At 35.5% G+C, this 25,109-nt stretch overlaps 1 protein-coding gene across 2 annotated transcripts; it reads right to left on the bottom strand.

The window, feature by feature from the left end:
• Window positions 1–266: 266 nt before the first annotated feature.
• Window positions 267–23,414, bottom strand: LOC121985464. Of its 2 annotated transcripts, none has more exons than XM_042538941.1 (12): window positions 23,214–23,414; window positions 22,663–22,763; window positions 20,477–20,706; window positions 17,528–17,695; window positions 16,858–17,224; window positions 16,639–16,782; window positions 14,008–14,157; window positions 13,816–13,932; window positions 6,579–6,656; window positions 5,517–5,666; window positions 1,704–3,677; window positions 267–731 (listed from the first exon to the last, which is right to left on the bottom strand). In XM_042538941.1, the coding sequence occupies exons 1-12, from the start codon at window positions 23,326–23,328 to the stop codon at window positions 633–635; spliced, it is 3,693 nt and encodes a 1,230-aa protein (XP_042394875.1). In that variant the 5' UTR covers window positions 23,329–23,414; the 3' UTR covers window positions 267–632. The 2 variants fall into 2 exon arrangements, with proteins under 2 accessions (XP_042394875.1, XP_042394876.1); XM_042538942.1 differs by having other exon boundaries at window positions 1,704–3,674.
• Between the last annotated feature and the right edge of the window lie 1,695 nt (window positions 23,415–25,109).

Below are 25,109 nucleotides of genomic sequence, written 5' to 3'. Positions count from 1 at the left end.
ACTAAACTTAAACTCGCAAAAAACGAAACAAAACTACCTTGAACAACTACGATTTCAATAGTTTAATTCATTTTAAACTCCCTTACCTTATCAAACACAAATTTTGACTCTACATATCTGTCTCATTTATAACCCTATGTATATAGATACTTTTAAGATGAAAAATAAGAGGTGTTCTTTTAATTTTCACCTTAAAAGATTTAACAAGCATCAGATTTATTAATACAGCAAAAAAGACAGGACTAGCCATCAGATACGAAAGCAAGTGATTGAAAAAACGGAGACGAGAATAATTAATACTCTAGTTTCCCAGTAGCATTGTTCATATAATGAGGTGAAACTACAACATAGTGCTTGCAAAGATTATAGACATGTTACACTCTTAATTGAGCATTTGCAAAGCCTTGATGATCGACTTGGTGTAGATATCTACTGCATTGTTTAATTCATTTAAGACTTTTGTGTAGACACTCCTAGTTGGCAAAACAAAAACAAAAAAAAACACGTAGGTGACTTTGCGGATGATAAGCTGATGTTATGACGAGTGAAATATGTGCTACTCTTCTAAGCTGATGTTATGGCAAATTCGTATTTAGGCTCCAAACCACAAAACCTCGAATGGAGATTTGATTTTAGTGCGTGGGAGTCCTCTGGGGGGTGGAGGAATGAGAATGCTCAGGTTGCTCGACTTTCTGAGATTGCTCAACTTTCTGAGATTTAGACTCTTCACCCTAAAAAAAAAAAATTGCATAATCAAACACTCGAAATACAAGATGTAGAATGTCAATGCTGAAATTTTGGGTTACATACATACTCATAGCACATATTGTTAAATGAGAAGATTTCATATTCAGCTGTTCAAATTTGGTAAAGTCTCCCGACAGCTATTCCCTAACAATACTACCAGCAATGTCCCAATTTCTCATTAAGTGGGGAAACCATAATAAGCGACAACCACATCAAGTCTGAGAATTTATAGGCAAATAAATAATTTGTTCACAAAAATCAATATAACCATGAAGCGCACTTTCAAATTCAGCCACACTGCACATGTTAGGGGAAAAGAAGCATGCCTTGCTACAGTGCAAACCGTTAATATACTGAATTCTACTCATTTAAATCTCATAGGTATAAGCCATATTAGGGACAAAATCCAGTTTGCGGCCCCATTTGGTTTTTAGCTGTTTTTCAATTAGGATTAATATACATGAGCCTAAATGACTTGGTTTTGCTTGGTTATGGTTTTAGAACTTGGGCAGACATTTAGGCTATTCAAGTCAAACTATGATATATTTAATACGTTTGCATCCAACAGACTCCACATCAGTTTGAGATAGATTTTTCCTATGATACTCACACAAGGTTTGTTAAAATTAAATGCCGATATAACATTAACTAGAAAAACATGCAGAAAACAAACAACAATTGTTAGCTACTACATATGCATAACTAGAGTCCAGTAACTGGAGACCTATATTCTTGACCCTATATATTAGTAGGTTAAGTCTTGAGGTGCACAAGTTATTATGTATATTATTTAACTCCATGATGGCAACATTAGATGTGATAAATATCGCCTTTATAAACTATATACAATGAACCACAAAAATATTAGATATGAAGTAAACTGGCATTTGTTGATGAGATGGTCCAACAATAATTACGATAGGTCCATGAATAACTCTCTTAAAAAAATCACCTACCTGCAAGTAACCAGTGGGCTGAACTTGAACTTCTGATGTACCAATTGTCGGCTGCTGTTGTTGCTGCAGCTGGAATAGTTGCTGCTGCAGCTGGAATAGTTGATACTGCTGTAGCTGCTGTGGTACTTGTTGCTGTTGCTGCTGGAATAACTGTTGTTGATAGAGTTGCTGCAAGTAGAGCTGCTGCTGCTGCATATATATTTGTTGCTGTTGCTGTTGCTGTTGCTGCTGGAGATAGAGAAGTTGTTGCTGCTGAGTCTGATTAGCCTGTTCATTTTGTTGCTGAAGGTGGGATCCTTGTTGCTGATGCTGAGTCTGATTAGCCTGTCCATTTTGTTGCTGAAGTTGCGATGCTTGTTGCTGATGCTGAGTCTGATTAGCCTGTTCATCTTGTTGCTGAAGTTGCAATGCTTGTTGCTGCTGCTGCTGTGGTTGGTTATGTTTTTGTTCAGGTGAAGAAGCATGTTCATGCACTTGTTGGCTAGTTTTTTGGTTTGGTTTCCTTTGTAGTTGAATAACCAGCTGTTGGCTCCGTGTTGGCGTCTGCTGAGACTTCTTTTCTTGCTGTTGTTGTACCTGTTCAACCTGCGATAACAGATCTGAGGAATTAGGGGTCAGCTGGTTCTGCTGCTGTGATTGCTGTTGCTGTTGCCATTGCTGTTGCTGCTGCTGCAGGTAGCACATCTGTTGCTGATAATATTGCCAGATTTGAGGATTAAATACTTGGCCGCTTTGGGTATATCCATACTGTTCACTGTTCTGGTTTAGTTGCTGATAAGCATAGGTCTGGGTTTGAGAAGCAGGTTGAGAGATAGGTTGGGACTGCACATATACCAATCCCTGATGCTGCATGGTTTGTCCAGTCCAAGCAAGATTGGCAGTTTGGTAAGCTTGAGCAGCAGCCATCTGATATAGAACTTGGCTTTGGCTAGCCTGTGGAGCTTGTGTGGCCTGAGATTGATATGGATGAAATTGATCAGGAGGAAGCTGTGAGCTATTTCCACCCAAAGGGTACTGTGCCTCTTCTTGAACCTGACCATTCTGATGCTCTGATACTTGGATTTGGATATGCCCATCAGGTGATGTGGAATCTTCAGGATTCTGCTTCCTTTTGTTGTTTTGTTCCCAGCTTCCTCCACCACTAGCAATTTGTGGAGATGCAATGGTATTAGGTGGTAATTCATGTTTCAAGTTGGACTGTGATTGAGGATTGAATTGCTGATGAAATTTCAGTTGTGCCTCTATGGCAGGAGATCCAGTAGCTTGAAATGAATAGGATTCATTATACTGATCTGGCTGAGAAGATGAGCTTGATTTTCCGTCTAGTGTCACAGGTACATGGACTTCAGATGCCTCAACTGCATCCTCACCATCTTGTCCTTTGCTGCTGCTAACTACTGTAATTACCTCTTCAGCAAGCTCCGAGTCAATCAGAGTTGTTGAGATCACTGGCAGATTGTTAACATCTGGAGATTTTAGTGAAAGATTATCAAGTGACGGTAGCCGCCTGAGGTCATCAAAATTAGGTTCACGATTATCTTCAATCTTAGAGCATTGTGGATTAGTTTCATGAGTTTCATGAACTTGCTCATTAGCCACATCGTGTGATCCACTCTGTTTCACTGACTGCTCCATTATTTTAGCATCAGTTAATTGGATTTCCTGTGTACCAGTTCTATTTATCTCTAAATTCAGCTTGCCAATTGCATCCACTTCTTCAAGGATATCATAACTAGATTGTACTGCCAAATTGGTAGTTTGCTGCCTATCTCGAGCAAGGTTGCTCTTAACAATGCAACCATTACAAATAAGATCCATACCTGGTCCATTACCTGCATTCATGCTCTTGTTCATAGTGCTATTCTCCGAGGATGCATGGTTTGCTGACAGATCCATGATATGTGGGAAGAGTTTTCTATGCCGATCCCATGCTTTTCTGGCATCATGAATATCCCCATAAAGGTCTACAAACTGCTGGTAGCAATCATAAGTAATCAGCAGTACATAAGGTAAGTTGTATGGATAAGCTAACCATTAACAAAATGTCCATTATATTCTTCGTTATATTTGTGGATCGTGCATAGAAGTGTGTCCATCTGTGCATCAAACAAGAACCAACTATTTGATGCAAATTAATTAGGAAGTTTTTAAATACGGAAGTCTTACAGTAGGAAGTTTTAAATTTTATGAATTTTAATAGTTGTAGTGTTTTTTTTCCAAATCAAAGCAAACTAGACAGTTTTAATTATTGTTTTAGAAATATGTTATTTAGTGTATAGTATTTATTTCCAAGCTTGATAAAGTTCTTTTAGAAATAAGTTAATTTTACTGTGTTATAAACAGCATTTGGAAATTGTTTAGCCCTTTAAAAAGACCTCAACTCCTTGTTATTTCATCTTTTGATTAATAAAATTTGAATTTTCTTAGGTTTGACTTTTTTTTCCTAGTGATTTTTTGTTCATATTGGTGTTGCATCAAGTGGAATCAGATATGAATTTTCTAATTCGATGTTTGATACTTTCTAGTGTGCTCTCATTCCCTCTTCACGAACTTGGCCATCCCTCAGACTCTCTACACCAAATGTTGCAACTAATCATACATGACATCTCGTAAACCATCACTGCCACCTACTTGCTCTCCGCACTCCTATGCCTCAATGCTCACTGAAGACCCCCTCTATTTTTCTTCTTATTTTCTCAAGATCCCTTCCCCTACCCACATTTCCACTGCTGGATTGTAGACAAACGGAGCAAATTGACACCTCCATATTTATGGCTCTACAACATCCTCTGCAAAAGCCCTTCCTGCCAATGACAATGGCGGCACTGCAGTTGGAGCCACCTCACTGCCTGAGCCTTTACTTCAGAAGACCAACTGATGTGGAGGAGCCCTCCTCCACTAGTAATGTTCATTCGTCCCTGCCTGCAAATGGCCACTTCCCTGCCACAATAGGCTCCTCACAAGATCTCACCTCTGTCAATCAAACTCAACATTTCTCCCACCCGTACCTGTGTCAACTCCACATGGGTGCGTGTATGAAATAAGAGTCTAACAAGCCTAACATGTCACCTTCTTAGAAGGAAATCAAAATGAGGAAAAAGAGAATAAGAGGAAGAAAGAGGAAAAAATCCTTACATAGAACCCTAATCTCTCATTTCTAGAACCCCTAATATGTTGGAGCGCAGGACAGAGAAACATGATATTGGAGGTGAGCAAGGTGCAAAAACTGTTGTGAGATGAGATCTCACAATGTATGTTAGAGCAAAGAGGAGGATGAATATCCATTGGGCTTGTGAGATGCAAGAAACAAAGGGAGAGTCTCGTGGAGGTACAGAAATTAGATTACAACTGGCAATGGCAAGCAAACAAGCATAGAAGAGTTTGGTTAGGAGAAGCAAATCAGCTTGGGTCATTTAGACACTGGGCTGTGACATTTGCATTGTCAGTGCAGATTTGAATCTTGCACTTAAGCCCTTTCCAAGCATGTGTTCTCCAACATGACCAACTCCAGTACAATAAGTTCAAGCTAATCATGGAATCAGTTGCTTCTTAACCACTACCATCTGAAATATATTTTCCCCCATTAAATTAAGATATGTGATTGCTACCAAAAAAACAGTAGGAATGGCCTGAGCAAATTTTGGCACAAAATTAGACATCTATCATGTCCAGCAGTAATTTACTTATTTATTGCATACTCATAAAAAAAGGAATACGGAAGGAACATTGAGGAAGATATCAATCAACAGAAAACTATAGGTCAACCTTTCCTTTTAATCAATGAACTCTACAAGGTAAAAGAGGACATCTAACCTCTACAAATAAATTAGAAATGTCTTCACGATCTTGATCACTCAAAGCTTGAAATACACTTGAACCTGGTTCTAATGCATTCATAATTATCACATCAATAATAGGTATCTCAGAAGCACTGCCATGAATGGTTGTAAAGTTTATCAGTCCCTGTAAAATAAATCAGATTTAAAGAGATATTACATACACATAAATTAGGAAGAAGTAAACATCAAATAGAGAAACTTTTATCAATCAGAAAAAAAAAATACAAGAATAAAAAATCGAATTCCACACTCCAAACTCTGTGGTTTGCTTACTGGGTTCTTTTTCAACAATGAGCTACGTTGAGTACAATTTCATTACAATATAGATGGAGATCAGCCTCTGGTTAACAACTTGAATTTTTAGGACAAGTAGTAACCAAATAAAATCCCTATATAGTTGTTCCAACAGATATTAGAGTTCAATCAGGATATCTTGTGGCCAAATCTTGCCTGTGTGAATAATTTAAAATTTGTACTTCTAATTAATTTAAGTCAGACTACTTGAACCAGTCCCAATCCCATTTGCATGTGTCAGAATGTAAAAGTATACAGTGGGTCCTTAACCACTTCAGCTTTGGAATTATCTTCCCTTTCTGAAGAATTGACAATCACACTTGTCAAAGCAACAAAATAAGTATCTAAACGCAGATGCAACAGCAAAACAAAATTAGCATTATACTAGTGTTGAATTGTATAGAACATAGGCCACTGGATAAAGCAAATGTAAAGCAAACCATTAGAAACTTGAGGCATAGTGCTCAAATATGGGAATATCCAACAAAAAACAAGTGAGTAGCAGTTTACGAAACAGAAGGTACACAGAAACAGGAAGAAATACACTCCATGGAAGAAAAAATGTATGATGTCAAGCATCAAAAACATCATGAACATAGCCAAAACATCCAGGTGGGACACAGAGGTTAATGCTATTTTGGAGTTAGGGTAGTCAGCACGCAATCAGGCACTATATATAATAATTGCAGGTTCATAGAATATAATCCAATTAATTCAATTTTTTTTTAAAAAAAAATAGAACCTCTAGTATTGCTCTACACGGTGCTTGCTGAAAACCCTTGATGAAAACTCCTCTAGCAGCATCAATGCTACCACTTGCCTGAAGAAAACATGGACAAAGAAATACATTAAGGTCACTAATCTCAATTATTAAGACGACTGATTATACAGAAAATTTTTGATTTTCTTCATTGTGCTTCTTAGGTAAGCAGCTCATGAAAAGAAAATTCTATTAAGAACAACAATTATTCTTGAAAACATTTATTGATAAATGAAACTGAAGCAAAATAGTACATACATGAAAAGACAACTAATACAAAGTAGTATATAAACGAAAATTGTTGTCGTCATCAACCAGTTGACTATATGAATCTTAACCTTCAATCAAGCTCAATGCAAAGGCATTTCACCAACCATATTCAAATTGATAAAACTCATTTTTACTTGCATGAATAAAAGTTTGTTTGATATCTTCTACCTCCTACATCTTCCATTTCAATTGATTCTTTTCTTCATATTTTCATATTATCTCCACCTACTTTCTCTTATTTTATAATCTATTAGATCTACATCTAATTGTTTTGTGATATATATATATTTTTTATTTTGTCTTTTCTAACAACACCACACATCCATCTTAACAATCACATCTCTTTGTTGGTGTTGCTTACTAATACCCAACTTTTCAATTCATAAATTACAAAAGATTGTTCGCAATCTTATAAAAAAATTCTCATGATCACTCAAGGCTCACAAGTTCTTTTCCATTTCATCCATTCATTTTTTATTCTATTGATGACATCTCCATTTGGTCAAATCCAAAAAAAAAATCTAAAACTACTATTTCATAAAGTTGGAAAGGCACTGGATACCAAATTAGTGGGGTTATAATTTGATTTTCTTTAGAAATTTCCTTTTACCTGCTTTAGTCTCCCATAATTGTGAGATTTCCCACTTGTTTAGAGATTCATTCTATTTTTTAACATAGAATCTAATTTTTGATGTAGCAGAATAAAACATGTATTTGTATTTTGTACCCATTAAAAAATGGAATTTTAAAATTGTTCATTATAATATTCCAATTCATCTTTCATGTTATTAAAAACTCAAGCTCTGGGATGAATAGAAACAATGGCAAATTATACTACTACCTCTGTCACACCATCAGCTGTCTCATACCCAACTCTCCACCTTCTTTATCCTTTAATATTCATTTTTTGAGATTACAACAACAACAACAACAACCAAGCCTTTTCCCACTAGATGGGGTCGGTTGTGTGAATCCTTTTACGCCATTGAGCTCTATCTCCTATTATATCATCATCTATATTTAAATAAATTTTATCTTGTTTTATTGTTGCTAACCAAGTTTTTTTTGTCTTCCTCTTCCTCGTTTGATATGCATGTTTATCATAATTTCACATCGCCTAACTGGAGCATTTATTGATCGTCTAAGTACATGTCCGTACCATCTTAAACGTGTCTCTCGGAGTTTGTCTTCAATAGATGCAACTCCGACTTTCTCTCTAATGCTCTCATTCCTTATTTTATCCATCTTCGTATGTCCACACATCCACCTTAACATCCTCATCTCTGCAACTCTCATCTTATGCTCATGTGCTTGAGTCATAGCCCAACATTCAGCTTCATATAACATAGCAGGTCTAACAGCGGTTTTATAGAACTTACCTTTAAGTTTAAGAGGTACTTTACGGTCACATAAAACACCCGACGCTCCCCTCCATTTCACCCATCCTGCTTGTATTCTATGTAAAACGTCTCTCTCAATCCCTCCATCATTTTGTAAAAATGATCCTAAATATTTAAATCTCTCAGTTCCGGGCAACTCGTCCTCTTCTATCTTAACAATTGTTTCATTATTTCTAATATTGCTAAACTTAAATTCCATATATTCTGTTTTTAATCTACTAAGCTTAAAACATTTCCCTTCTAGTGTTTCCCTCCAAGATTCTAGCTTAGCATTTACTCCTTCACGTGTCTCATCTACCAAAATAATATCATCTGCAAACAACATGCACCACGGTACTGTGTCTTGAATGTGCGCAGTGAGTTCGTCCATAATTAGTGTAAAAAGATAGGGACTTAGGGCTGATCCTTGATGTAACCCTATCTTTATTGGAAATGCTTCAGTTACTCCGCCTGAAGTCTTTACTCTGGTCGTTACATCCTCATACATATTTTTAATTAGTTCAATATATGTTACGCTAACACCTCTCTTTTCTAAAATTCTTCATATAATTTCTCTTGGGACTCTATCATAAGCTTTTTCTAAGTCAATGAATACCATGTGTAGATCTTGTTTTTGCTCCCGATATTTTTCAATTAATTGTCTAAGGAGATGTATAGCTTCTATTGTCGACCTTCCAGGCATGAACCCAAATTGATTTTCTGTCACTGTGGTCTCCTTCCTTAATCTTTTTTCTATTACTTTTTCCCAAAGTTTCATAGTATGACTCATTAGTTTAATACCCCTATAGTTTGCACAATTTTGTATGTCTCCCTTGTTCTTATATAAGGGAACTAGAGTACTTATCCTCCATTGATCAGACATTCTTTTCGTTTTCAATATCATGTTAAATAATTTTGTAAGTCATTCAATACCTTGTTTCCCTAAGCACTTCCATACCTCTATCGGAATATCATCTGGTCCAACGGCTTTTCCATTGTGCATCTCATTTAAAGTTTGTTTTACTTCTGATGTTTGAATTCTACGATAAAAACTAAAATTTCTATGCTCATTTGACCTAATTAAATTACCTAAGTTAAGTTGGTCACCTAAACCTTCATTAAAAAGTTGATGAAAATACCTCTTCCACCGCTCTTTTATTTCTTCATCATTTACTAATACCCTATTACATTCATCTTTAATACATTTTATTTGGCTAAGATCTCTTGTTTTCCTTTCTCTCACTTTAGCTATTCTATAAATGTCTCTTTCCCCTTCTTTTGTATCCAATTTTCGATATAACCGTTCAAAAGTTTCATTTTTTGCTTCACTCACTACTTTTTTAGCTTCTTTCTTGGCTATTGTATATTTTTTTAAGTTTTCCTCGTTCTTACAAATATATAATTCCTTATAAGCTATTCGTTTTTCCTTCACTTTCTCTTGTACTTTCTCATTCCACCACCAAGATTCTTTACTTAGTGGTGCATGTCCCTTTGACTCACCGAGTACACTCTTAGCTACTATTTTCAACTTTGATACCATCTTATCCCATGTTGTATTAGAGTCATCGTATATTTCACCTAATGCTTGTACTTCTACCTTCTCCTCAAATATATTTTGTTTTCCATCCTTTAACTTCCACCACTTAATTCTAGAAATTGTATATATTTTCTTTCTATTGATACTATGTTTGAGGCGTATATCCAACACTACTACCCTATGTTGGGTAGTTAAGCTTTCTCCAGGGATGACTTTGCAATCTTTACAAATCTTTCTATCCTTCTTCCTAATCATAAGAAAGTTAATTTGCGATTTATTATTCCCACTTTTGAATGTGATTAAGTGTTCTTCTCTTTTCTTAAAAAAACGTATTAGCTAATATAAGGTCATATGCTATTGCAAAATCTAATATAGTTTTCCCTTCCTCATTCCTCGTTCCAAACTCATAACTCCCATGTACTCTCTCATATTCCTCATTTTTCACTCCGACATGCCCATTTAGATCACCTCCTATTAAAATCATTTCATTTGGTGGAATATTTTGTAATATTTCATCTAAGTCCTCCCAAAACCTTGATTTGGTAGCTTCATCTAATCCTACTTGTGGTGCATATACGCTAATTATGTTCATAGTTTCTTTTGCCACTATTATCTTAAGGGCTATAATTCTATCCCCTTTTCTAACTACTCCTACAACTTTATCCTTTAACAAATTATCTACAATGATATTCACTCCATTTCTTGCTTTACTCTTTCCAGTGTACCATAACTTAAAACCCGAGTTCTCTATCATCTTTGCCTTTTCGCCTATCCATTTTGTCTCTTGTACACACAAAATACTAATTTTTCTCCTAATCATCATATCTACTACCTCCATTGATTTACCAGTGAGAGTTCTTATATTCCATGTTCCAAATCTTAGATTATTAGTTTTCCTATTATATTTGTTCTTATCTAACCTATGGTGTGAGAACTTTTGCCTATTTAACACTACACCCAAGTTCTCATGGAGATGTAGCGGTCCTTGCTGAGACGTTACAGTTGGACCCTGTAAGGCGAACTCTTGCATATTTATCACTACACCCGAGTTTTGGAGATATAGCGGTCCTTGCCGAGACGTTACAGTCGGACCCTGCAACGCGTTCCTTCCGAGGAACAACCTAGCATTAACACAATAGTTTAATGGATTCATTCATTGAATATTTGCCATACTTTGACGTTGGTTGGCAACCTAACGCAACCCTCCTCTTTTATCCGGGCTTGAGATTACCAACACAAAAAAACTTTCAAGAATGGTTTCAATTTGTTCTTCTCGTAATCAAAGGCAAAGTATGGCTATCGCGCTGGAACTTGGCGACCTCCATCTATTGAACTCAGTGGAGTCAAATATTGGAAACACCTACATCTCATACAAATCTGCTTAAAGAAATTGGGTGCTCGTCCAATATATCTACTCCGACTCAATCTTGAAACACAGCTCAGTGTTTTGAGATTCAGTATGCTATCCACTCAACTTGGCAGGACACTCTTAGCAGCTACCAAGTACTACAATGCCCTGACAGAGTTACGACCAGAAATGGATATTTTTTATGATCCAAAGTGGGAGTGTCCTATTGCTGATCTGAAATATAGCAAGATTCTAGAGAAAGAAAGTCTTTTGACTTCGTTCCAGAACTTAATATTGATCCTGATGAAATGCTGAAGTCCAAAGAGAGAAGAGCAGAAAGACGGCTCGTGCTCGGTGCTAGTGCATCCCCAATCAGGTTATGCACTTGTTATATTTATGCAGAGATTCCATCAGAGTAATGGTGTGACCGCTATAAGAAATCCCATCAAACAGGGGAGATCTGCTAGAAATATATGGTAAACAAGCAAATCGAAAGCCAAAAAAAAAAGAGGTAGAAAGATGGCCAAGCAAGTGCCAATACAGTTGAACGAGATGGGAAAAAGTACTAACTTGAACTTAAATAATAAACAACTGGATTTTCTCCACCTATAACCTGAAAGCTTCCATAGCACACAAATACTATAAAATACTCTTATGAATGAACATTTTCAGATAGTAGAAATCGGGTTTCTTTGCTACAATAAATTTCAGTTAACAAAATGACTCTCATTATGTATTTTAGGATCAGTCTTCAGAAAAGATGATAGGCGGTACTATGGAAATGGATAAAGATGCTAGGAAACAGTTTCATGGGAAACTGAAAGTGGAGGGAGAATAAAAACGACCCTTCAGGTGACAAGGGAATATATGACTAGTTGATAAGCTCATTTACCTTTCTCTTACCCTGATATTACTTATGCAGTGAGTATTATGAGTCAATTTATGCACATACTCACACAACAACACTTTGAATGTTGTGCGTCACAACTTTAGATATGTAAAGAGAACTCCAAGGAAAGGGTTAATGTACATAACTTATCAATATACAATCATTAATATATAACTAAAGGTAAGCTCTTAACTAAATAGGGTTTGATGACATTCATATAAATTAAATATAGAATCAAAATCTTATGAATTATGATAATGTTGTTGATTATTAATCTAATTCTATTATTCAGAAGATATATAATTAATTAAATAATTGTATACTTTTACGAAAGTATAATAGTGAAATATTTGATAATAATGTCATCTTTTAATTATTAATTAAATAATCTGGTATTCTCCATTAATAATCTGCAGCTTTGTATTAAATAGAAATTTAATTTGTGTAATAATTATATTTAACATCTTGAACTTAATAGTATATGATATACTAAATTGACACGATATTATTTTGTTTAAAAATTATATAATAATAGTCATATTTTAATAAGTTAAGGATTTTATTAATTATGAAGCATGCTATTAATAGGAATCTAAATATGCATTAATAATTGTATGTTAATAAGATGAGTTTAATATGATATAATTTAATAAATTATTATGGCGCTATTAATAATTGATATTATTTGTTAAAACATCTTATCAATAAGAGGAAGTTATTCAATAAAACTTAACATGTTATAAATGGTAAGGTTATTATTAATAATTATTTATAAACAAGATGGGTATAATATAATATTAAATAAAAAATATTAGGCTATCAATGGAAGAGGACTAAAACATAATTTCATAATCAAATTATTAATATTATAGTTACTAATAACATCATATTATTAGCTTAAACTATGTTGGCATTCAATTAATAATGAAGTTGTTAATAGTATATCATTATATATTAAAATTTCATTTTACCATAATCCCAAACCATAAATATGACATGAACTATTTTTCCAACCATGTTATTAAAATAAGCAAAGGAGCTGACTGGTGTAAACCGACAATTATAGAAAACTATTTGTGTCACTTCGTGTAGCTCTAACACAACATTATATTATCCTACATATCCTTTAATACTTACTACATTAACATTATAAATTTTTTCTTCTCTAAAAGTGATCATGATAGTTGTTTAGAGACTCCATCATAATTTTTTTCTAAGTCAATAAAAATCATATACAAAATTCATTTTTCCAAGAAACCATCTTCTGATCTTCCACAAGTTCAATGCAGACTCAGATGCATATTGAATGGCCTATGACTAAATCTAGTGTTGGCACAAATGTCAACTGTAAGGCAACTAAAATTTGTGCCAATCCAACTAATTGGGATCAACAACTCAACTTCTATTGCATTGAGGACCAACCACGCCAATATCCTGATTAAGTCAAAAACATTTAAAATATTTTTTAGTGTATCTAGTAAAGATTATTTTTTTTCAAATTCCCTATGTCTCCACTTAAACATTAATGAAATGGCCTCATCCAATTACTGCATTTATTGGTCATGTGTAAACATATTCAAGTCTAGTTAGCTCATTTCTTGTAGATCCAACACCTAATACAGTTATAGCATTTTGGAATCATTTGATATAGAAGGGGATAGTTTTTTTTTGACATAAGAATAGAATTGTTTATTGATAGATCCTCTAAAATAACGAACCTAACCAAGATAAAAATAAATAAATAGGAAGGCAGTAAATATGTGGAACACATGACAACAGAGTTCCAGCAGACTCACCACAAATGTAAATTGAGCAAAATTATAGTACAGAATTGGAATAATATCCAAATTCTTGTTTTCTTTAGCCAACTCAATTGCTTTTTCATATGTCTGGTAAGCTACCTCAGTGTTTCCCTGCATAAAATGGAACATACTAGTTCATGATGGTTCTATCTTTTGAGGCATTATACTAATGGAGTTTTAACATACCAGACGCTTTTCCATGTTTGCCAGCTTTTTAACAGTACCAATGAAGTTAGAACCCAAATCCAGACCCTGCTTAACTAGAATACGTGCAGCAGAAAAATCACCAATTTTCTCCTTGAACATGGCACTGTAGATGTGGAATGCTGGAACTCTCTACTGGCAGCAACACAGAAATATTTTAATGAAACAAAAGATTAACACATCCACAAGGAAAGAGGAACAAAACATAGCACTCTCCACACAAATTCAAAGAATGTACACTTGTCATAATTGCTCTAATGGTAGGATTTCGTCCCCTTGGGACGGTTTGTGGTTAGTGCATGAGGTGTTGCCAACTTGAGGTCTGGGGTTCGAATCTCGGCATAACCGAAGTAAATGCCTTCATCATGCACTAGTCACTATTCCAAGGGCTAGTAGTCACCCGTGATTTACCTCCTCCGTGTTGGACTTGGGGCGAATTGACGGGGGCACTAGGGGTAAGTGCAGTCGCCTTTTGCCAACTCTAATGGTGGCATTTCAAATCAAACTGGCAAATAAGACAACCGAAACTGTATGAATACTAGTTATCTTAGAATTAACCGTCACTCAATGAAGCTTCTTATCCAAAAGGTTGTTGAAGAATGTTAGCATAGTTCTAAATCTTTGTTTTATCAAATGCCTTCATGCATGAGCCCACGCTGAAACCTCATTGAAACATGATGATCTTAATAAATGAAGAGGCGTCCATGAAACTATATCAGAGGATAAGCATTGGCACTGATCCAAATGGCAGAGTATTGATGAAGGTTCAGCATGTGACCTTATTGGGTAGGAAGGTAAGGATAACTGCTTCTTTGGGGAACAGAGACATAAGGTGCACTAGCCATGGCAGCCAGAAGCAAAACCATTCCTCCTCTGCCTCCCCTTCTTCCTTTGTCCCCTCTTTTTATTCCTCTTGATCAATGTTGACAGACACCAACACTTACTGAAAAATGTTAATGCCAATCAGCATAGGAACAATTTCATTAAGATCAGCCACCACAGTCCAGCATCCAAAGGAGATCTCAAGCCTTGGGCATTCATTAAATGTAATACCCCGGTTCTGAGATTCTGGTTAAGTATGGCTTAAAAGGTTAGATGGTACTATTCATATCACCAAGGTGCACCTTCCTTTTCGGAAGCCCAAACTTAAGAACTCATACTTGACTTGGAGAAATATGAGGATGGGTAACCTCCTGGGATGTTTTTTCCAGGGTGCGTGCAAGTGAGGACAAAAGCACGCTGAAAGGACCTCCGGTGGTCTGTGGAGCTAGTCGTCAACCCGATGGGCAATTCTGGTGACGTGCCCAGTTCGGTTCGGGTGGGGCCCGCCCAGGCCTGGACATTACAGATGGTATCAGAGCCAAGTTGCGACCGTGAGTGCACCTGTGACAAGAGCACCCAGGGCACCACCTAGTGAGGGAGATTCTGAGATTTGTTTGTGGTGTGATTTATGGTTACACAACAAGGATGTTGTGTCTTTAAGTGGGGGTGATTATAAAACCCCGGTTCTAAGATTCTGGTTAAGTATGACTTAAAAGGTCAGATGGTACTATCCATATCACCAAGGCGCACCTTCCTTTTCGGAAGCCCAAACTTAAGAACTCCAAAATTAAGCGTGTTTGACTTAGAGAAATTTGAGGATGGGTGACCTCCTGGGATGTTTTACAGGTGCGTGCGAGTGAGGACAAAAGCACGCTGAAAGGACCTCCGTCTGTGGAGCTAGTCGTCAACTCGATGGACAATTCTGGTGGCGTGCCCGGTTTGGTTCGGGTGGGGCCCGCTCGGGCCTGGACGTTACATTAAAGGCAACAAAGGATAGTCGAGAGAATAGTTCACGAGGATTCTGCCTTGGACATTCATTAAATGCAACAAAGGATAGCCAAGAGAATAGTTCATTCAGCTACCAAAGTTTATAACTTGGACCCTATCACAGTCATTCCAGTTTAAAACTCCCACCTTAGATATCTAATAGATCAATACCAAAATTTGAGAAATCAAAGTTTTATGAAACATGAAAATATTATTTAAACAACATGGTGAGCCACAGCGTGTAGAAGAAGTTGGAAACAAACAGGGTTGCAAATATTGGCATAAAAAGAGGAAAAAATAATTGATGAATAATTGTAGAAAGGTGGCACACCCAAATGCTCATAACTACATATTTTTATAACCATTTCAGACAAAAAAATCATATTTCATGATAAGAGATAGAACTTTTAAAATATAGTTAATATGATATATACAAATAAAATAACAAAACATTGACTCCTAGGAGCAGTTATAACACTATAGTTCAATTTGACTACCACAATGGAGAAAAAATGACAGCTTGATGTACAAAGTTCCCGCCAATGCGGGGTTCCAAGAAAGATCATATCACATTGGGTCATTGTACATAGCCTTATCCTACATTGCAAGAGACTATTTCGGTGATTTAAACCCATAACCACAAGGTCACATGGAAACAACCTAACCATTGCACCAAGACTCCCTTTCGACTACGACAATGGAGAAAAAGGAAAAAAATAATTTCTTTGGAGTGATGAATTATGTATCTGACACTCCAGAAAAAAAAAGTAGTCTGAGTGGTTGAACTAATCACTAGTTTGATACCTTAAGAAAGATAGTCAATGCTCGCCCAAGTGCATCATTTGCAATCTCACGGCCACCATTTGCATCCACAAACTCAACATACCGAACCCAAAACTCTGAATAGCTGGCACAAGCAATTAAACATCTCTCGTAAAGTTTTACTGTCTGTCAAAATAAAAAGTGATTTGGATCATAGCATAGCAAGTTCTATTTAATTAGCATAAAAAAACAAATTCATACCCAATCAAAATCTCCTTGCATCTCAGCAAAGTCAAGATACTGGTGCCAGTTGTCTATTTGACAAGCATCCAGTGGCTTCAGATGGAAATATCTCCTCCTGATGTGTGCTTCAAAGCAACAGATCTTTTCATCTATCTGTCTTGATCTGTTGTAAAGTTGATCCCCAAGGGATAAGTATTTTCTAAATGCCATCTTTGAATGATCGCCTTTCTGATCCATAAATTCTTTGATCAGTTTGGAAATTTCTAAATATTCATTATCCTTAATATCTGTCATTCCTTGACTCAACGGAATGCTTTCTCTTGGCAATTCAAGGTCCTGCTGGCAACCCATCTTTTGAGACCATATATCAACCAACTTCTTAAATCTGAAAATTTTCCACCCAGTGCAATTAAGTTATTTTAATATGACTGCTAATTGCCATGTCTACAATAATCTACTCAATGCATTAATTAACAAAGAAGGTATCAAAACAAAGTGTCTGAATTACTGGACATCACATTTATAAGATTGGGACTTTACACTACTGGTGATAAAGAAGAAATAGGGATAGCCAGTTTTAGTAACAAAGAAATTGATTTTCCAATGAGAAAATCATAAGCTGTAGCAGCAGCAACTTGCAACTTCACAAAACTTGAAAGATGAAGGTCATGCAGGATAAAATATGTACCTTTCATAATAGCTCTGTAATTTCTTTGTCGGAAATACCAGAGTTCTAATGTGAAGATGAGCTAGCTGACTCCATTGCTGAATGGAATATTCATATTCAATATACTTGTCCCACAACTGATGGCAGAAGTAATCTTTCTTAACAAATGATAAGCCTCGCTCATATAATCTGGTAAGAGGGGATCATAAGTATTGTTGAATAAAAGAATTTGGAAACACTTTAATTTATAAGCATATAAAACGGAGAACTGTTATATCAATAAAAATTAGCTAAATTTCCCCAAGCAATAACATTTAATGCTAAATTGAGATATAGGACCACTTTTCCAAATGACTCACTCACAGATGTTCAAACCTGGAATATTCAAACTCAATCACAAAAACTAACACTCAGACACCCTAACATGTTGTAGTATTTTATATTCTAAAATGAACCTAGGCTGAATAAATGAAACCACACACACATAGGATACACCTTTCTCACACAATGTAATAATAAGCTCATGTTCTATTGTATTCTCCCTTTAAAGGAGAAGGGACAAATAAGATGAATCAGGTATTTTAGATAATACCACTTGCTTAGCACCTTCTTCATGCAATTGAGATGAGAGTTATCTGGACCTGGAATACAAACCAAATCCTATTCACACCTCATAGACCTCCCAAACAATGGTCTTCATAGCAAATTGTGCAGACAGAATAGCTCCAATATATCGATTTCTGAAATTCAACCTTGTCTCTCACAAACAGAAAAGACTATTTAGGCTATTCCTTTTGAGGTTATATGAGCTTAGTTAAGTGATTATGAGTCAAAAAGAAAAGACAATGCAACGGCCATCATCAACACCAGATGACGATGAGTTGCGTGAAGATTGACTCAAAGTGAAGCTACTCTTGTTCTATGAAGTTCTAAAGATTATTCAGACAAGGCTTAATCACCCAATACAGATGAGCTGTCCTGTTCTGATTGAGATGCAGCACAGAGGTGGCACATGGCATGCTAGTAATGGTCACCAGTAACTATCTGGCAGAGAAATCAACCAGAACAGGGTTTTAAGGCACACACCTCCTCTAGAGAGAGGTAAGGTAGTCTCTTACAGCAAGCAAACTAGGGCTCAGCAAGCAAACTAGGGCTCCAAGGCACAACTGCTGCTGGATAGGATTTTGACAGGAGATTGTCACAAGGAAGATGCTTGGGTTGATGTTTTCAATGAGACACGGATATCCAGACCTGTACAGTGAAACCAATTTGACAATGTAGACAAAAATACAGTCTGTCTTGTTGCTAGTTCTGCAGGTTCTGCAGTGAACCATACCTGCACAGGTCACCAGTGAGCTAAGGGCCAGCTTAAAGGAGGTGTCCATGGGCAGAAGACATTGCAGAGGTTGTGGGATGATAACTACATATGAATTAGAGAATATTTTTGGTGTGCTGGGTTGTTGGCTGACACTTGAGAAGGAAGACAGTTAGCACAAGTCACAGGTTGTGATAAGTCAAAGGAATTTGTTGCAAGAAAAGTGAGGCCAAGAGAAAGCACAAAATGAAAGTATGAAGTACTGAATCAAGAATTCAGCCCTAAACCAATTCATGCAGCACCAAAACCAACAATCTCACAGAGAGAATAAATTTCAGAACTCAAAATTCATTAATTTAAAGATATTTCAACAACAAAAGCTTGGGGTCCCTTTTAAAGACCCAAGCATGGCTCAATCTCCAAACACTACAAATTTGGTAAACAGATAACCAATTCCCAAATAACTTTTTTCTAGAGCTACAAAGTGTAAATAATTCTATTGTGTTGTGTAGTTCAAAACACAAACTTACAACTTATTAACTCTATAACTGTATATTTCAAAACTTCCAAAACTACAAATTTGGTAAACAGATAACCAATTCCCAAATAACTTTTTTCTACCACTACAAAGTGTAAATAATTCTGTTGTGTTGTGTAGTTCAAAACATAAACTTACAACTTATTAACTCTATAATTGTATATTTCAAAACTTCCAAAATTTTGACCACTAAAGAAACCAAATATTACTGATGTTTTTAAAACAGATCAGAAACTACATCAATTGTTTTGACAATTACATCAAGTCAGCCAAAATATCATTTAAAGATAGTCACCAATGTCAGCAAAAGCATGGTCTCACATGAGGTATTTAGTAACTTGGTCTTATATGAGAATCCTATTTACGGTGTAATCTGACTCCTTTTGATTACTTCAGTACAATTTTATCTCTCTCAATTGTTAACATAAACAAAGATTATCTATTATCCATCAGAATAGACTCAATTAAAATTAGTCAACCAACCCTTGAATAATATTAATGTGATTCTTGGAAGTCATTGGTCAAATCATTGTTACGTCGTGCTTGTCCTAGTTATTTGAGGTTAACTATATGGATCGTGTACCTCCATTGCACTCCATGCATGGTTGTATTATTAATATCTAAATAAGTCAGCACTTGATCAGGCCATGCAAAACAGAAATCAAGAAGAAAACATCATATTGACCAAAATTAGGAACTTATGTTTTACATCTATGAAGTTCACTATCAAACCTTCTTTTGTAAAAGAACTAGTAGACGGACATCAATATTGAATTCACATTGACCAATAATTTAGGAAATTTAAATATGATTTACAGAATTTTACAAAATGATTGACAAATTAAGCTTCAAAGATTATATACAACCATTCCTAGCATATGAATTTGAAGACATTAATTTCAAAAAAGTAATGCAAGCTAAATTATTTGCCTCCTACTCAAATACAAACATGCATAATCGAAGGATCTTTTAGCAAAATAACGTTGTCTTTTTCAAAGTAATTTGGCGACTGTTCTTGTCATATAAAAAACTAATGTTTGATAAGAAATTCCCAAAATTTTGTCCAATTTGGTATCAATCAACAGCAACAGAATGTTGCATCAATAAAAACTTGTACCTCCGAATGTCCATAGGATCCTCATATGTTAAGACACCAAAGCTACAGTATTTGACCCATATATCAACAGAATATGGCACTGCTAGGACAGCCCTTTCATAGGTTTCCTCGACCTCACGCAAAGTGCAGAGTTGTGCCTTGTGATTTGCGTACTTATTCCAGTAACCATAACATAAAGGATACTCAGACAAGAAGGCATCATAAATCAAGCAGATTCGTTCAATGTCATTCTGCAATCCATTGCATGAAAATGTCATTAAAGAGCACAATATATAATTCAATATTTTCTTAGGATAAAAGGGTAGAAAATCACAAGGCACTTGTTATATATGGAAAAAAACCTTGAAGTCAGACTCAGACTCACTCTGACATAAAATATTTTTAGACTTTGGATACATAAAATATTTTATTTGGAGTTTAAATTAGAATTTGAATTTTGTAGCTAAATTTTATTTATTTATATAAAAAAATGAAAGCAATGAAGCTTGATTCAGACACACTCTAACTCGACTTGACGGGATCAAATTTGAAAATTTTGGATTCAAATTTTTTTCAATAAAATCAAATTTAAATTTGAAAAAAAAAATATTCCTTCAAATTAAACTAAATGGATAGATTTTTTTTAATAAAAAACTTTAATATGATCAAATAGTGCATACCTATCGCAGTCATCATGTATTTTAAATGATTTTCCAATAAAACAAATTAAAATAGTGAAAGAAAAAAAAAATTATTTTCTCAACTTAATCAAATAATATTTTATTCAATCAAAGTGTCATGTTGAACTGATCTGCTCCTCCACGCCCCAACCAAAGCTAAGAGAAGACATGTAGAGGAGAAGAAGCTCGACATGATCTCACTAAAGTTTAATTTTTCCTTCGCTTGCTCTCCCAATCTCTCCTAGTGTCACAGAAGTCAGAACACAAAAACGAATTCTTGTCATGACTAATTAAGTTGAAGTGAACCAATATTTAGATTTTATGGTCAAATGAAAGTCGATTTAGAGTTGAGTGAAACTTAACAAGTAGACATGGTGATTAGAAGTTCAAATCATCCTGAATCTAGACTTATTTTAGCTCATTTAGGATTGAATCAACCAAGTTTATATATAGGATAGTCTTGTTTGTTTAGGTAATTGGATTTTTAAGAGGATTTGAATTATTTATATTTCTTCTCTCTGTCTCCACATACTCTCCTCACTCCTCCAGCTCTTCCCAATTCCTCTACCTCACCCATTGAACAGCCCAACAACACGCGTCATTCAACAGCAAGCCCAAATCCCCTTTGTTGCTTTCCTCCAAGAGCCCTTCTCTCTCCTTTATGCTATGTTTACTTGGGAGAGTGGAAAGCAAAACTAAGGAAAAGTTTCCATGGTAAAAAAATTTCCATCGTTTACTTCATTAAAATTTTAAGAGGGAAGAGAAACACAATCCATTAGCGGATGGTTTTAGAGCTAAAATTGATCACCTCAAAATTGGGCAAAAAGCAACGGATGAAAAAAAAAATGACGCATGTACCCCTTTTCATTCACAAAATTACACTATATATAAAAAAATATGACACATATATCCTTTTTAACTCACAAAATTACACTATATATCCAAAAAAAAAAAATGATGCATATACCCTTTTTCAGTTACAAAAATTACACCGCATGTACCCACCTTCCTCAATCAAGGTAAACAAGCATGCAAAGGAAGAGATTTCTTTCCCTTTCCATTTTCTTCCCATGCCCCTAGGTTTATTTCATCCATCCATCGTCCACTCCTTCAGGTAAACAGAGCATTAGTCTCCCTCCTAGTCTCTCTCCCCCTTTTGTCTCTCTAGCTCTACCACGTATGACCATCACTTCTCTAGAAATCAAGGAGAACTTCAGTGTCGATATCAAAGTCATCTCCCGTGTTGATCGGTGGGATGGATGGTAAATTTCCAACCATACAGACTAGCACGACTTGACGTTTTAATACATAGTCATTACTTGTTGCGATCATATGTTTTCAAATGAAGTTAACATCTTAGCTTTCCATAAGATGATAGCAACCAATTCCCTGTAGGATTCATGTTATTCAAACACTAGAAAACATATAATATAGAATGGATATAGGTGTTAATAGAATTTCATAAAGCACAACAGGAAAAGCAAACAAGAAGACAAATTTGTACAAGCAGATGAGAAATCCACTTACAGGGTGAGCTTTCTCAACATGTGCTACAAGTGACGTCCAAGCTTCAAAGTCATTTGGCACATCTCCAACCAGTTCCTGAAACCTATTCAGATCAAATCCAACTGCAAAAAATAAAAATAAAAATTGTACATTATCGCATTGCTCTTAAAATCAACACCCTTATCATACAAAAAATTCCGTTCACACAAACAAATAAGCTCTTAAGCATAATATTTTGGCGCTGAAATTTATGTATTCCAGTTTCAGCCGATTCAGCGAGTAAAACACTAAATCAGCAATCATCCTAAGAACTGTTATGCTTCCTTTACTCGATCTGTTTCCAATCCAAGGATCAGAGGTTAGTAGACCGATATTCTAGGGGTTAGACGAGCAGAAATAACAAACGAAGCTAAATCCTCCAATCCGTATTTTCGCTGAGCCTCGACCAGGGAAAACCCCAAGATGCTAGGATATCGTGATTTTGGTTCGAGGGAGGCATCTTATGGCTCATTTTTCTCCTTTCTTCCGGGATTATGAAAGAAGAACAGTACGAGGTGAGATCAAAAGAGTACCCAAGGTTATCTTCGTGAGCTCCGGCGCCTCGTGCTCCATTACCGTGTCCCTTCCTAGTATCTCGCCCTCGTCCCTTCCTGGTGCCGTGTCCTCGATCCCATCCGACGCTTCCATTACAGCATTAGGAGAGCGAGGAGCCTGGACGAAGATCTGTGCTCGACTCCGCAGAGTTTCGCCGATCTAGACAGTGGAGCCCAAAACCCTTTGTACAGAAAACGGAACGGACCCCACGAGGTAAACCAATAAAGGAACTATATAATAATTTGTTATAATAAGGCCTTTTTTTTTTCAAATGGACGACCATTTTAATTTTTTAATCAAAACAATATTTCATCCTATAGTTAGTTGTATATCAACCAGTTTTAATTACTCTTAACTACTATTAATTGTTCATCTAAATCTCAGGAGGCGTTTGGTTTAGGGGAATAAGAGTGGGGAGTGAGAATGAGAATCATTAATTATCATTGTTAATGTTTAGATTATAGAAATAGGAATGCAAATAAGGGAATGAATCCTTGAAATTGGGTAATAACTCATTCTCATGTACCTCACATTCAATCAGTCATTACCCTATTTTCATCAATCAAAATATTTCCTTATTCCAAAAATACCCTTGAGCTAAAACTAAAATTTTCTCCCTTAATATCAAATATCAAAATATATTTATTTATTTTTTTCTTTCATATCACTTCTCTCTCCTTGTTCTCTCTCATCATATTTTCTCTCTCATCATTTTATCACACACTTTCTCTCTCCTATCACACTCTCTTTCCTTTTTTTTCATTATACTTTCTTTCTCATCATACTTTCTCTCTCCTCAATCTCTTCCATCGTACTCTCTTCCTTCTTTTTTTCTCATCATACATTCTCTCTCATCATACTTTCTCTCTCCTCAATCTCTCTCATCACACTCCATTTTCTCTTTTTTTTTTCTCATTACACTTTCGCTCTCATCACACTTTCTCTCTCCTCAATCTCTCTTGTCACACTCTCTCTTTTTTTTCCTCATCATACTTTCTCCCTCATCATACTTTATCTCTCCTCAATCTCTTCCATCACACTCAATGTTCTCTTTTTTTCATCACACTTTCTCGCTCATCATACTTTATCTCTCACCATACTTTCTCTTTCCTCAATTTCTCTCATCACACTCTCTCTCCTCATTTTTTCTCATTACATTTTCTCTCTCTTCATCCTCTCCCATCGTACTTTCTCTCACATCATATTTTCTCTCTCATCTTCTCTCATCATGCTCTCTTCTATCACACTCTCTTTTCTCATTTTCTCTCATCACACTTTCTCTCTCTTCATTCTTTCACATCACACTTTCTCTCTCTTCATTCTTTCTCATCACACTTTCTCTCTCATCATCCTTTCTCTCTCATCATTCTCTTTCATCATATTTTTCTCTCACATTTATCTTTCTCTCACATCTAATTTTTTCTCTTATTTTTCTTTAAGGGTAAAAAAGGAAATTTTGATTTATTCCGATAGAAAATATGCAACTAACCAAACATTACTTTTAAGAGTGATATCCATGCTCATACCCATTACCATTCCACTATACAATGATTCTCATTCCAATTCCTATTCCTAACAAAGAACCAAACACCCCCTCAAATTAATTGAATGCATTATAACAACTATAATTTTATAACAATTATAATTTTATAATGATTATAATGTATAATTAATTTGTTCAACGTTGATAAAAAATAATACGATAACAATTACAGTTCCATAATTACTACAATATAAATTTCATAAACTCACTTAACATTCACGTTATATCAATTACAAAATTATAATTATTATAATATGAATTTTACTTTCACTTATATTTATATGGTAACATCTACGATTTTACCATTGCTATACATACCGACTGCGGGAGA

This window comes from Zingiber officinale, chromosome 5B (assembly GCF_018446385.1).
Source record: "Zingiber officinale cultivar Zhangliang chromosome 5B, Zo_v1.1, whole genome shotgun sequence".
NCBI lineage: Eukaryota > Viridiplantae > Streptophyta > Magnoliopsida > Zingiberales > Zingiberaceae > Zingiber > Zingiber officinale.
Note: the sequence above shows the minus strand (reverse complement) of the source record. Positions and strands in the feature narration are given on the sequence as shown.

Excerpts from the sequence above, each read along its gene's own strand:
- LOC121985464 (XM_042538941.1), bottom strand. The coding sequence starts at position 23,328 with ATGGAAGCGTCGGATGGGATCGAGGACACGGCACCAGGAAGGGACGAG. Across the intron at positions 17,696-20,476 it reads GATCCTATGGACATTCGGAG|ATTATATGAGCGAGGCTTAT; the intron begins GTACAAGTTTTT and ends CCCTCTTACCAG. Across the intron at positions 732-1,703 it reads AGCCCACTGGTTACTTGCAG|GGTGAAGAGTCTAAATCTCA; the intron begins GTAGGTGATTTT and ends TTTTTTTTTTAG.